A 14,130-nucleotide genomic window follows, 5' to 3' on the forward strand; every position below is an offset into this window, starting at 1 on the left:
ACACTCACTTCAACATAACAACGTCTTCAATGCTTCACGGTGCTGCTGCACCAGACACCCCACGACCTTATTTACGTTCACACATGGGCGGGGCACAAAAAAAACAACACATTGCAGTCATGCATGCCTCCCTCTCCTTAGCAAAAATGAGTTATGCAATCAGCAGGTATGTCAGGCAGGCACGCTATGCCAGCTTTGACAGCTTCGGGTGAGTACAAAGTGTCATTGTCATTTATGAATACCAATACTGAACTAGGTTATCATACAGGACCTTTCAAACCAATTACTGAACGACCACGTGGGTTGCAAAACAGGAAATGTGCTGCATGGAACCTGTTGGAAGAACAACTGTGTTGGTTTTAGACTCTCAGATGGGATTTGACAGGCGGCAACTTGAGCTGCTCTGCAAGTAAGAAGCCATATGCCGGGGAAGACACACGCACACGCACGCACACGCACGCACACACACACACAGGAGGTGGATTACCCCAGTACTGCTAAAGACCTGCTTGGGATGGGTCACGCTTTGGACCGGTGCTGGAGCTGACGAGGAAAGCCAAGCCATCGCAACCGGAATGGAGGTACATCCTTTTGTTACGGTTTGTCCTTTTTATATTTCTGTGATATCACCGTCAACCAAACCCGTATGAACTATTACTTATTAAGTGGCGTACGATTTGGTGTCGTACGTCGTGTTAGCGGCAGGGGGGGTCCAGCGATGGCCACGCAGTGACAAATGAAAGGATGCAGCTTTGCCACTTTGGTATTTTGTAAATATGCTAACACGTTACATTCTCCCACCCCCATTTTTGCTGGTTTAAAAAAAAAAAAGCTAATATTTCATTTTTTTTGTAAATAACCTTTGTAAATGTTTGTCTTGTAATATTCTGACTTTATTCCCATAATTTTACAACTTTTTCCCTAATTTTCCAAAAATGACTATTTTCTTTTGTTTTGTTTCTAAAAATATTACAACTTTAAAAAAATTTAAAAAAATGACGTCTTTCTTTAATATTTCAGCTTCATGCTAGGAAAATGACATTTTTTCCTCATAATATTACATCATCCTTGTAAAATTATAACTTTTTTTCTCATTAGAATATGACGTTTTTCTCATAATATTTTGATTTTATTCTCATAAAATCACAGCTGTTTTTTTCTATTTCTGCTGTTCTTTTCTTTTAATTTGCCTACTATTTCAACTTTCTTCTTTTAATTTGTGTCTTGTAACTCTAAGTTTGCTTACATAATTCTCTGACTTGGTGTTATTATAACTTTTTCCCCACCTAAAAGTTCCAACTTTATTGTTATTACTGCTGTTGTTATGGGATAGAAAGCTTGTTTATGACTTCCTAAATACAGGTTTTAACATTATTAGAGTCCTGCAGACATGAACTAACAGCCTATAGTCACCTTGACACGCCTATTATTCTTTTGACTCAAGACCGCTGCTAGCTAGCAAGCCAGTGAGCCAGCAAGCTCGCAGGCTAACCAGTTAGCCTCAAACTTATTTCTTCTAAACTTAAGAAACAAAAAACTTACCACTTGTTGTGGAATGTGAGGAGAGCCCCTTTTTCAGTCCATCATGTAGGACATGCCATGGCTGACTTCATAACTTCATGCAGTGTTAAGGTAATGTCGTGTAAGCTTAAGTATCATCAATGTTTTGTGTCATTACTGCCACCTGGTGACCAGAATACTACATATCACTTGTACTTTGATGTGTTTTGACTAATAATAGACCACACACGGTGTACCACCACACAACCGTCATTTATTCATTAATTTCGGAAAAAAACGAGGTATAGCGAGGGACGACTGTAAAGTCAAAGAACACGGGAATAAAGTCATAACATTACGAGAATAACCTTTACAAAAATTTTTAAAAACAGCAAAAACGGGGGAAAAAGATCAAATTTTGATGTGATGCCAATTTCTACTGCACATCATGTTTACTCCAGATAAAAGGCAGGACTGGTTTCCAGTCGGTCACAGGGAAAATGCTGACAACACATCGAACCAATCAATGAGCAAGAATCAGCAGCGCGTGACTGAAGACACGCGCACATTGATTGGAGCAAACGCTAGATGGCAGCACCGTCACATGTTGGCATTCCTGGCTTCCTGGCTGCTGTGCATTGTTTCCTTTAAGCATAACGCTCCAATTAAAATCCACATACTCATCGCATTTTCATTGGATTATGCTTGGAATTTCATTGAAGACTACAAGGTTTTAACTTGTATTTTTAATATAACACATAAAAACGCTGCCCCTGTATAGCCTTAAAATTTAGCTTTTAACTTAACATCATGGATTTCCCTTGCCTGATGTGTGGCATTGTCCTACAGTATGTATTTTTATTGTTTGTTTTATTGTTCAGGGTCTTCAGGTGCTCACCATTTGGGAAAAAGCCCAATTCTTTTACCAGGGAATTCTGGAGAACGGAGGTATGTTTTCATTTCCAACCGATTCCGAGTTTGCTGTTGATTCCTTTCCTGTTTCCTCCAGACAAGAGGACAGACAGCTGGCTGCTGGTCTACTCCCCTGCACCCATCAGTGGGATATTCTTGTGCTACCTGCTCATTATATGGGCCGGGCCAAAGCTGATGGCAAAGAGGCAGCCTGTCAACCTCAAGCTGGTCTTGATCGTTTACAATTTGGCCATGGTCTGCCTGTCTGCATACATGTTCTACGAGGTACCAATCAGCCTTTGTTGCAGATTTTGAACCCCCGACTCACCAGACAAGTCATGAATGGAGCGTTTGTTCATAATGCTTTGGATCGACAAGTGATTGGGAAGTGATTGTGGGGTCAGGTTCCCTGCCTAGGAACCTTATACGTATACATACTGTATACACACACACATATATACTGTATACACACACATACATACTGTATACACACACATATATACTGTATACACACACATACATACTGTATACACACATATATACTGTATACACACATATATATACTGTATACACACACATACATACTGTATACACACATATATATACTGTATACACACACATATATACTGTATACACACATATATACTGTATACACACACACACACACACATACATACTGTATACACACATATATACTGTATACACACACATACATACTGTATACACACATATATATATACTGTATACACACACATATATACTGTATACACACACACATACTGTATACACACATATATATACTGTATACACACACATACATACTGTATACACACATATATATACTGTATACACACACATATATACTGTATACACACATATATATACTGTATACACACACATATACTGTATACACACACATATACTGTGTACACACATATATATTGTATACACACATATATACTGTATACACACATATATACTGTATACACACACATATACTGTATACACACATATATATTGTATACACACATATATACTGTATACACACATATATACTGTATACACACACATATACTGTATACACACATATACTGTATACACACACATATACTATATACACACATATATATTGTATACACACATATATACTGTATACACACACATATACTGTATACACACATATATACTGTATACACACACATATACTGTATACACACACATATACTGTATACACACATATATACTGTATACACACACATATACTGTATACACACACATATACTGTATACACACATATAGCTATTGAGGAGGAGTGGACCATTAGTCTCCAAGCCAATCAATAACCTAATTAACTCCATTAACAGGAAAAGTCAGGCAAAGGGCGGCTGTGTCAGATGGTGACAGGTTCTTTGCCCCCATGAAATAGACTCATGCAAACATGGGAACATCTAATTGCAACGTTTCATGGTTATGACCCTCCCCCGTGAAATATTAATGCTGTACAAAAGGAAAACAAGTTGGCGGAAGAAAAACGTAGCGGGACGACATCACGTTTGTTCATTTCAGTTAACTTTTCAACATCAACCTCCATTACGTCTCCCAAGGGCGAGGCAGACTCTTCTTAGCGCAGCGCGTCAAAGAAAAGTGATAGTGAAAAGTGAAATTAGACATCGGAAGATGCCCAAAAAGTGGAGAAATGCCAAACGACGTGTTCTAAGCCATTCGACTGCCACGACCGTCATCGAGGTTCCTTGAACATGTGAAAGGGTCTGCTCCCATGACACGGACAGTGATAACTAAGTAGCGTACTGGCTTCACTGGTGAGACATCTTCCTCCCTTGCAACGTCCCTTTCAGTGTGAGAGTTGGGTACATGTGGAGGAAGTCGTCTCTCAAGCGTGAGGAAGAGTCTCCTGATCGCAGAGAGTCAAAGTAAAGGAAAGTAAAAGTGACATTAGACATCGTGAAATGGTCAGAAAGTGGAGAAATGCCGACCGACATGGTCTAAGTCGTTCGACTGCCACGACCGTCATCAAGGATAAAGATGATATCCTTGAACATATGAAAGGATCTGCTCCTATGACACAGACAGTGATAAGTAAGTAGCGTACTGGCTTCATCGGTGAGATGTCTTCCTCCCTAAGCCGTTCGACTGCCATGACCGTCATCAAGGATCCTTGAATATGTGAAAGGGTCTGCTCCTATGGCACAGACAGTGATAACTAAGTAGCGTACTGGCTTCATTGGTGAGACGTCTTCCTCCTTTGCAACGGCCTTTCCAGTGCACGAGGCAAAAGAATACGTATTACCCTGAGGAAGGACAGTATGACCTTCGTTCATTTGAGTTAACTTTTTAACTTCAACCTCCATTCTACTATGTCTCCCAAGCGCCAGGAAGACTCAAAGGAGAGTCAAAGGAAAGGAAAGTGAAAGTGAAAAGCGGAGTGAAATCAGACAACGTCACATGCTCGGAAAGCGCAGCAATGCCGATCAATGTGGTCGAAGTTGTTCAACTGTCACGACCAACATCCAGGATAAATGATGGTGTCCTTGAACATGTTCTGCTCCTATGACGTGGGACAGTGATAACTAAGTAGCGCAATTGTCTCATTCGGGAGACTTCTTCCGCCCCCTCTCTCCTTCCCTTGCAACGTCCCTTGCAGTGCTGACTTAGGTGTTCCTTTAGATATTATTGGCTATGAGTTACACTGAAACTCGACTCACGATGCCGTCGTAGGAACAGAACTGGCGCATAGACCGAGCGGACCACCTTTTTACAAATTTTGTTGAGAAATTTGGGGCTTTCTTCCGCACACAAAGCATTTGAGTGTCCTTTTGGGAGGAAGGAAAGGTAAGCAGATGTTTGTCTTGGCAGTTCACAGCAGTTTCCTGGATGTCCAGATACAGTCTGCTGTGCCAGCCGGTCGACTACAGTGACAGTCCACTGGCTGTGAGGGTAAGAATGCTCCCCCCGTACGCCACCCTATAACCTTGAGACTAATTACATGTGCGATGTCGTTTGCAATGTCGGACAGATGGCCAGAGTGTGCTGGTGGTTTTACTTCTCCAAAGTTGTGGAGCTCAGCGACACAGTAAGTGCGACAAGATTGGGAGACGGAACATTCTCGGGTGTGTACTTATGGAAATGTCTACTTGTGCACATCAGATGTTTTTCATTCTGAGGAAAAAGAACAACCAGCTGACCTTCCTCCATGTCTACCATCACACCACGATGATCTTTAACTGGTGGGCAGGGGTTAAATACGTGGCAGGGGGCCAGTGTGAGTACATGTACAACAGAACACCGAAAGGGTCAGTGATGGGCGTGCGCTCATGTTGTCACATGTGCCCGTAGCGTTCCTGATTGGCCTGATCAACTCCTTGGTTCACGTGGTGATGTACCTCTACTATGGTCTTGCAGCCTTCGGACCACATATGACAAAGTACCTGTGGTGGAAACGCTACCTCACCATCCTACAGCTGGTTAGTACAAATGTGCCAGTGTGTGTACATTTGGCCTTTAAACAAAAACTGCACTGTTTTTGAACTTTTGCCCATCATCCACAATCCTTATGTGAGACATGAACACACGTCTTCCTCTTTTCCGTGCGTTCTAAAGATGTAAAAACAGTGAATAAGAGGCAGCTAATTAATGCACGTAATGGGTTTTAGGGTTCTGGTGTCACAGAGGCACTGAAACACGACATGGGCACCAGTGTTGGAAAATTACTAAAAAAAAAGGAATTAGTTATAGTTATAGTCTACTCCAGGGTGCTGGAGAGAAGGGTACGACTGTTAGTCGAAACTCGGCTATAGGAGGTGCAATGTGGTTTTCATCCTGGTCGCAAATCACTGGACCAGTTCTACACCCTTGCATAGGTACTGGAGGGTACAGAGGAGTTTGCTCAACAGGTCTGCATGTGCTTTGGGGACTTGGAAAAGGCATTCCCCCGTGCCCCTTGTGGTGTCCTGTGGGGGGTCCGCCACGAGTACAGGACTGACAGTTTTCGGTCCTTGTACGACCAATGCAGGAGCCTGGTTGGCATTGCCAGCAGTACATCCAGCCTGTTTCCGGAGAATGAATGAAAATTGATTGCCCAACCCTAGTCTGAATGTGCCTTTTATTGCATTTTCAAAAATCACAAACTGTGTTTTTATGAACCTTTGGGGTCTGTAGATTAATTCAGTCCAGATTTGAAAAGTCTAATCCCAGCAGTTTTCAAAGTCGACCCAGTCTAATATGGACTAGAGGTTGAAAACAGAGAAGTGTGCCTTTCTTGCATTTTCACAAATCAAATAAAGGTTTCACAAAAACAAACAATAGTGGGTGTCCGGCAAAGGTAATGTCTTACATAAAATATTTTCACACGGAGAAGTGTCACAAAAAACAGACAATCGGCGGACAAACAGTTGCACTGCATATTAGGTGAATACCACCTGAAATCGAATCGGAGGCTGGCGAATCGAAAGCTAACTTCAGCGTCGTAAGGTTGCCAGGTGTTCCTAAAGCTCTTAACGTGCACTTCCAGTGGCGCCTCGCACGCTGCCACACCATATTACCGTATTGTCATTCATAGCAGCCACGACGCAGTTCAGTCTGATTGGTTTCAGGCCGCCCCGTTCCCACCATACAGCTTTTCTCCACCGTTCCTCCTTTATTTTCAAAAGCCTGGCGGGGATTCTCTGCCATTGAACCAGAACGTCTTGTCAGTGCCAATCACATTTGGGGCCTTGCTTTGCATTTATATTGTATGTTCAGTCACAAAGTGCAAGAATTCCACTTTTCTGTTCTACAGAAACCGTCTCCTCCAGTTGAAGCTTCATATTGGGTTATTTAGCTGCATTTGAACAAGGGGGTATACGTCTCCGTAATGAGGTCTAAGCGGCTTGGGTGTGCGACCGCCTCCTGATTGGTTGCTCATTGTTCTGTCGGGCGCTTGTTATGTTATGAGTCGCAGCTCAGCTCCTCCGCCAACTACTGGACCATCTGTTTTCTTTTCATCGCGCTGACTGCTGGTGTTTGTCTTGTGTGCGCCTGCATCATGTAGGTCAGTACGGTGGCTGACTGCCATTATGTAACAATAATTCTGGTGACCTCAGTGGTGACCCGCTAAATTCTCAGTTGACACTTGGCTGCACAATTTGCTGAACTGAAGCTGTGTGTGTGTGTGTGTGTGTGTGTAGTGAAGTTGCTACTTTTGTGTTGTCAAATTGGAAGTCTCCATGGGACATATGGATTTTGTTTAGCCCAAATTGCACAGGGTATTTCGTTGGTGTATTCCAAAGGTGCCTCTATTTTTATATGTAAAAAATATATAAAATTTTCACCCTGATTGTTGAGGTCCTTCATACATAAAATGAACAACAGTGGTCCCAGTGTTGACCCCTGGGGTACTCCGCAAACCATATCCAAGCATGATAATGTATGTTTTCTCAACTTCACAAAGTTTCTTGTTTGTTCACTCATTCGACACCAAAGACGTATTTATGCGTTTTTTTATAACCCCGAACGCCTGATCTCGACATCGTATTTGTACGTCTTTGAAGTTTTTCTGCTTGAGAAGCAAAAAGAGGTGATGACGCAACCCTCCACTAATGGATTTCACTTCAAAGCACTTTTAAGCCATAAAAACGGCCACAAGGTGGCAGAAGTTCATTTTAATGAGAGCTCGGCAGGGATCATGTGGATGGAGTAATCACATGTGACAGGAAGGAGGAAGTGAGAGAGCGTGGAGGAGTGTAGCGTGCAGAGGGTTACCCATTTTAGGGAAATTTGAACACGTGCACACACATGCACACACACAGTTCATTTCCGAATGTGAAAATTGTAACTAGTTCATGGTGTTGTATTTGTAAATAAATTGTTATTTTGACGTAAAAGAAACCCTTTTTTGTGTTGTTTACGTTGTGGTATAGTTGTTTAGATATTTGAGCTGTCACAAAAGCAAAAAATATTTGTGTCAAAGTGAAAATTATGTTGGAATTGTACCTTTTTTAGTCAGGAACTGATATTTCCCTGAAACTTACCTATGTTCTACTGTTCATCACTAAAGAACGGAAAAAGGTAGAAACACACCTTTTTTTCTGGTGAAAGACGGGAGTGTCATGTTTCGTTTGGTAGGTTCCGTGTTTATGTAACCACAGAACACAATATTCCGTGTGCCTTGAAAAACCTGTCAAAATCGTGTAAAACGGCCGGCACTGGAGGGGTTGTCTTTTGAAAAATGACCGGGGGTAGAAGGAGTTAAGTAGCTTTTCCACCCCTCGATGCCGTACAGTTGTTTTTGTCCAGCTGCATACCGATGCTCTCAATCATTTTGATTAGTGGCAGAAAGATTTGCTCTACCTCCGTATTGGCTGCCCACCAGTAAGTGTCGCTGGACCACAGCAAATGTATTTACTATAAAATGTCTTATACATGTCTTCATCTGACATTTCCCCCGTTTTTTTCGCCCCCTCTCTGTCTCCCAAGGTTCAGTTTTTCATCGTAATCATCCACACGGCGTACAACCTGTTTGCTGACTGTGACTTCCCCGACTCCATGAACATGATTGTGCTGGCCTACTCTGTCAGCCTCATCCTCCTCTTCAGTCATTTCTACTACCGCAGCTACCTGACGTCCAAGAAGACCATCTAACTATCCCACAATTGAAAATGACGTGTGCGGAAAAATGGGGCAAATCGGTGATGTAAACATTCGCGGGGCTCAGCCTCGGACGCAGTACATCGCGTGTCTCGATGAATAAAACCATGATTCCTAATCATGAAATGTGTCTGGTCAATTCAGTTTGAGACCGCGAAGCATTTCATGATGATGAAGGTAATGGGAATTACCATTAAATGCTAAGCATGCTGCTTAAAAACCTCAATTCAACATAGTCGAAATGACAATGTCATTTTCACAATCAGCCTAACGAATCAGACGGTGTTAAATAATCGGCAAAATAATCAAATAATTCTTTTTTTTTACATGCATTTTTTATCAATTAGGCCAAGTTCCGTCTTTGCGTCCTCAGCACAAAACTATGGTGTGTTTAAGGGCCGCCGACCAGAGTGTGAAATCTCAACGCCTGCCAAAAAAACATTGTCAGTGAAGCATAAAAAAAATAGTAATGTTTTAAAAAATCATTTTTGAACAGTGGTATGTTGTACATTTTACCTGAATATCACATATTGCCATACTTTTTCAATCGTATTATTTCCTTTTATTGTAATCATTACCGACTTATGGTGAATGGGATGTGTTTTCTCTGGGGGGAAAAAAACCTGCCAATTTTCGGTAGAAAAACATTAAAATTAAAAACAATTTCGGACTATTTAATGGGTCATGTATAATGAATGCAGGGATCCACTGTATTGTCGAACCTTTTTTTTGTAAAGGACCAACTCATGTGTTTTCTGTGAAAAAGAAGAAAAATAAAAATAAAAAAAGCATTTTCCTAAATTCAAAAATCTGCAAATTTGTGAGGTTGTGAGTGCTGAACATGCGAGGATCTACCGTGAATTTGATGGTTTGTGAATGCTGACTCGCGAACGCACAACTTCCCCTTTATCGGCAAACAGCGTGAAACAACAACATACTCCGCAAATCAAATGACTATTTTTATCATTATTACTGTTTTAATTACTGACTTACGGTGAAAAAGATGTGTTTTCGGTGAAAAAAAACACATATTTTCAGACATAAAAGTTAAAATTTAAAAAAAATAATTTTTTTCCCAAAAATCTGCTAATTTGTGGGTTTGCAAATGAATTATGAATATGCAAGGATCCACTGTATTGCCAACTCTTTTTTTTATTACCGACTTATGGTAAATGACGTGTTTTCTGTCGGAAAAAAAACGGCCTATTTTTGGAGGAAATGGGTTTTTTTTGGACTAAAAATAAGCAAATTGTATTGTCAACTTTTTTGTTAATTACTGACTTCTGCTGAGTGAGATGTGTCTTATGTGGAAAAAAAACGGCCTATTTTTGGAGAAAAAAAATTCGAAATAATTTTTTTGGACCAAAAATCCGCACATTTGTGAATGCTGGATGTTGAATGTGCGTATTAGCAGGTGAGGATTGCTACTGTCCTTGCTACAAAGCAGTAATTCATCACTTTTTAAAGCTACGTTCACACTCACGTAATAACAGATTGGATTCATTTGCATTGGATTGGATTGTCGAATTTAATATGTGACTGAAATAAGTTAATGTACACCTAATAAAATAAAGATATAATATCAAACATATCGTTACTTTTACAGCATTGGATTTTATGGAAGGCCACATAAAAAAAAATAGTCTGAGAAAAAACGTAAATTTACGAGAAAAAAAGTTTGTCGTCGTAAATTTAGGAGAATAAAGTGGTAGCTCTTCAGGATGGAAGGAAATTTCTTCTCGCTTCAGGCAAGCTTTTATTTATAACGTGGCAGCAAAACAGATCAGTTGAGTGCTGACAGATTAGCATGGCTAGCCCTTCTCACTTCCGCCTTCCTGACCCCGCCCCCTCCACATGCCCAAGGCCAACGCTCACATACAGTAAGTCCCCCCTTTTCGTAGCTGCCTCAAGCAATGCCTGTAACATAGCTACAACTTTCTTCTTTACGACTTTATTCTCAAAATCTCATATTATTTGAATACTGCGTCGTAACAGGCCTTGGCTGAGACGGCTTTGAAAAAAGGGGATTCGTGTGACCTTTGGCCTTGGGCTCAGGTAATATTACGACTTTTTTTCTCATAAATGTACTATTTTTCTCGGAAATTTACTACTTTTTTTCTCCTAAATTTACAACGTTATTCGCATGAATTACAACTTTATTCCAGGAAATTTACAACTTTTTTCTTGTGAATGTATTTTTTTCTCTCGTTAATTTACGGCTTTATTCTCATCAATTTACGACTATTTTTCTCGTACATTTACTAATTTTTTTCTCCTAAATGTACAACTTTATTCTCATAATTTTACAAATTCTTTCTTGTAAATGTATGAAATTTTTTGCTCGCAAATTTACAACTTTATCCTCATAAATTTACGCCTTGTTTTTGTAACTTAACGACTTTTTTCCTCCTAAATTTACAACTTTATTCTCATAACTTTACGACTTTTTTCTTGTAAATGTACGACTTTTTTTCTCGTAAATGTACAACTTTCTTCTAGAAAATTTACAACTTTTTCCTTGTAAATGAATGAACTTTTTCTCCTAAATTTTACAGTTTAATTCTCATCAGTTTTCTACTAATTTTCTCATAAATTTAGAACTTTTTTGTCCTAAATTAAAAAACTTATGTAATAAATTTATGACTTTTTCCTCGTAAATTTCCGACATTTTTCTAGTAAATTTCTGACTTTTTTCTCGTAAATGTACACATTTTTCTTGTAAATCTATGGGGTTATTCTCATCAATTTACTACTGTTTTTCACGTCAATTTACAAAGTTTTTTATCGTAAATTTACAACACTTTTTCCTCGCAAATGTACGACTTTTTTCTTGGAAATTTACAGCTTTATTCTCCTCAATTTACTACTATTTTTCTCATAACTTCACGACTTTTTTCTTGTAAATTTCTTTTCTTTTCTCATGAATTTATGGGGTTATTCTCATCAATTTACTACTGTTTTTCTCATAAATTTACCACTTTATTCTAGGAAATTTACAACTTTTTTTCTTGTAAATGTACGACTTTTTCTCGTATATTTACGGCTTTTTTCTCATCAATTTACTGTTATTTTTCTCGTAAATGTACGACTTTTTTTCTCCTAAATTTACAACTTTATTCTCATCAATTTACAACTTTTTTCTCACCTTTATCCTCAAAATCTCAGATTATTTTTTTTCAATGTGGCCCTAATTCTGTGTCGTCGGATCTTATTCGTCTTAACTGATAAATTTAAGAAATAATGACTAAAATACACAACAAAAATGATACAGTATAATTAAAAAATAAAGAAATAAATGCAATGAATAATAAAAGATGGCATAAAAAGTCGAGGTAATACGTTTGTGTCGGCAACACGCCTCCTGTAGACAAAGATGTACAGTACGTAACACACGTGCCATATTTATCACTACATCCTATTTATTCTGCAACAGGGCACTCATAAGCACGTCTGTGTCATTACTCCCCTCCCCCAGCTTATTAGGGTCCCCCTAATTACCTTTGGAGCAGCTTTATTTTCCTCCTTCACTCATTGGCCGACAGTCACAGCCAATCCGGTCGTGCCGCCATTCAGTCCGTATCTCACGATGAAACCCTCCCCGTTTTTTGTGTGTGTTTTTTTTTCAACCAGGGCCCTCCTTCCCGCGTTCTTGCGAGTAATCCCCCCACTCAGTGCCCCTGCCCCATCTGTCGCTCAACATCACCCTTTGAAATATACTTCTTTACTGTTCATTACGTGGTTTTTTGCCCCATTTTTGTATGATGAGAAGTGAATTTAGAAAAGCATTTTGCCGCGTTGTATCGTGCGGCTGGAAGGTGTATAATCTGCCCTTCATCTCAGGTGTCTTTCCAGCTTCCACACACGTGCTGTGGGGAAGCCACTTAAAGAGAGCCTCGCTGCAGGCGCCGCTCCAGGCTGATCACTGCTGAGCGCCTCAGTGCAACTCAGGCATGACTGACTTCCTGACACGCTCACTTTGATCATTTTACGCCTTTGCATCTGAGCGCCTCGTGTCACGTTTGATACGCCGCCAAGCAGGTCACCTGTGATGATGATGTCCGACACTTTTTCATGTTGTGCTCGTCTCCCGAGCAGCAGTTTTCGGTGGGCCACAACCCGACTGTAATTAATCACCCGGTTGGAGTGAGATGACGTTGAAGTGGTCGGGAAGCCAACGTACGAGCCAATGAGAGGCACAGAGACGCACACTTTTGAACAGGGACTCGCACGCGCGCATGCATGCAGACGTAATTGCTGCTAGTGAGAGAGGTTTGGCGGTAAGAGGCTGCCAAGTGTGCTTGAAGGTGAGCCAGTGTGTTGTTTGGTACAATGAGGGTGAACAAGAGGCTGCAGCAATCTCAGCGTGTCAGGAGAACACTCAGACACGCAGACAAGCGAGTGTTCATCAGCCAGCCGACCAGCTAGTTGCTCTCTTTCAAGGGTGTGTGTGATTAACACGCAAGAAGGTTGAAGTGCTTGTTAATCCACAGCCTTGGAGGTGTTTTTTTCATTATTATTATTATTTACTACCTTGATTTGAAAGCGGAGCAATGCAGAATGTTCCTTGAGGTACGGCGGGTTCATCCACATTCGTGATTCAACATTCACGGCTACGCTAATTTGCACGTTTTTGGTGGACATTTTTACTTATAGCATCATTTATACAACACTTTAAAAAGGCCACAATTTTGGCATTTATGATTTTGCGCTTCACTGCTAGTGTTTTTCGTCAAGCGATCAAAATTCAAGCGGTTTGGGGGTCCTTGAACGCACCATAGTTGTTTACTGTGACTGGCTATTTGTGAACAATTTAACAATACAGAAATACAACAATATAACACAATTCAACAATAGCAACTAAATCTGGTCCAATGGATGCTGCAGACTCGAGTGTCACTGACTCACAGGGTACTCGAGTATCACTGACTCACAGGGTACTCGAGTATCACTGACTCACGGTGGACGAACAATCACATTGCACTGTTTCGCAGGTGCTCGTCGAAGACTCTGGTTCCACTGGCCCGTGAGATCCTTGACAAAGACTCACGTTTCACTGACTCACGGGTGTTTGATGAA

At 40.5% G+C, this 14,130-nt stretch overlaps 1 protein-coding gene across 2 annotated transcripts; it reads left to right on the forward strand.

The window, feature by feature from the left end:
• Window positions 1-246: 246 nt before the first annotated feature.
• elovl8a (ELOVL fatty acid elongase 8a) lies at window positions 247-9,180 on the forward strand. Of its 2 annotated transcripts, none has more exons than XM_054766864.1 (8): window positions 247-599; window positions 2,382-2,448; window positions 2,510-2,697; window positions 5,287-5,367; window positions 5,447-5,503; window positions 5,578-5,692; window positions 5,767-5,894; window positions 8,884-9,180. In XM_054766864.1, exons 1-8 carry the CDS (start codon window positions 576-578, stop codon window positions 9,046-9,048), a joined length of 825 nt encoding a protein of 274 aa, XP_054622839.1. In that variant the 5' UTR covers window positions 247-575; the 3' UTR covers window positions 9,049-9,180. The 2 variants fall into 2 exon arrangements, with proteins under 2 accessions (XP_054622839.1, XP_054622840.1); XM_054766865.1 differs by having other exon boundaries at window positions 248-581.
• The last annotated feature ends 4,950 nt before the right edge of the window (window positions 9,181-14,130 follow it).

Source organism: Dunckerocampus dactyliophorus, chromosome 2, assembly GCF_027744805.1.
Source record: "Dunckerocampus dactyliophorus isolate RoL2022-P2 chromosome 2, RoL_Ddac_1.1, whole genome shotgun sequence".
Classification (NCBI taxonomy): domain Eukaryota; kingdom Metazoa; phylum Chordata; class Actinopteri; order Syngnathiformes; family Syngnathidae; genus Dunckerocampus; species Dunckerocampus dactyliophorus.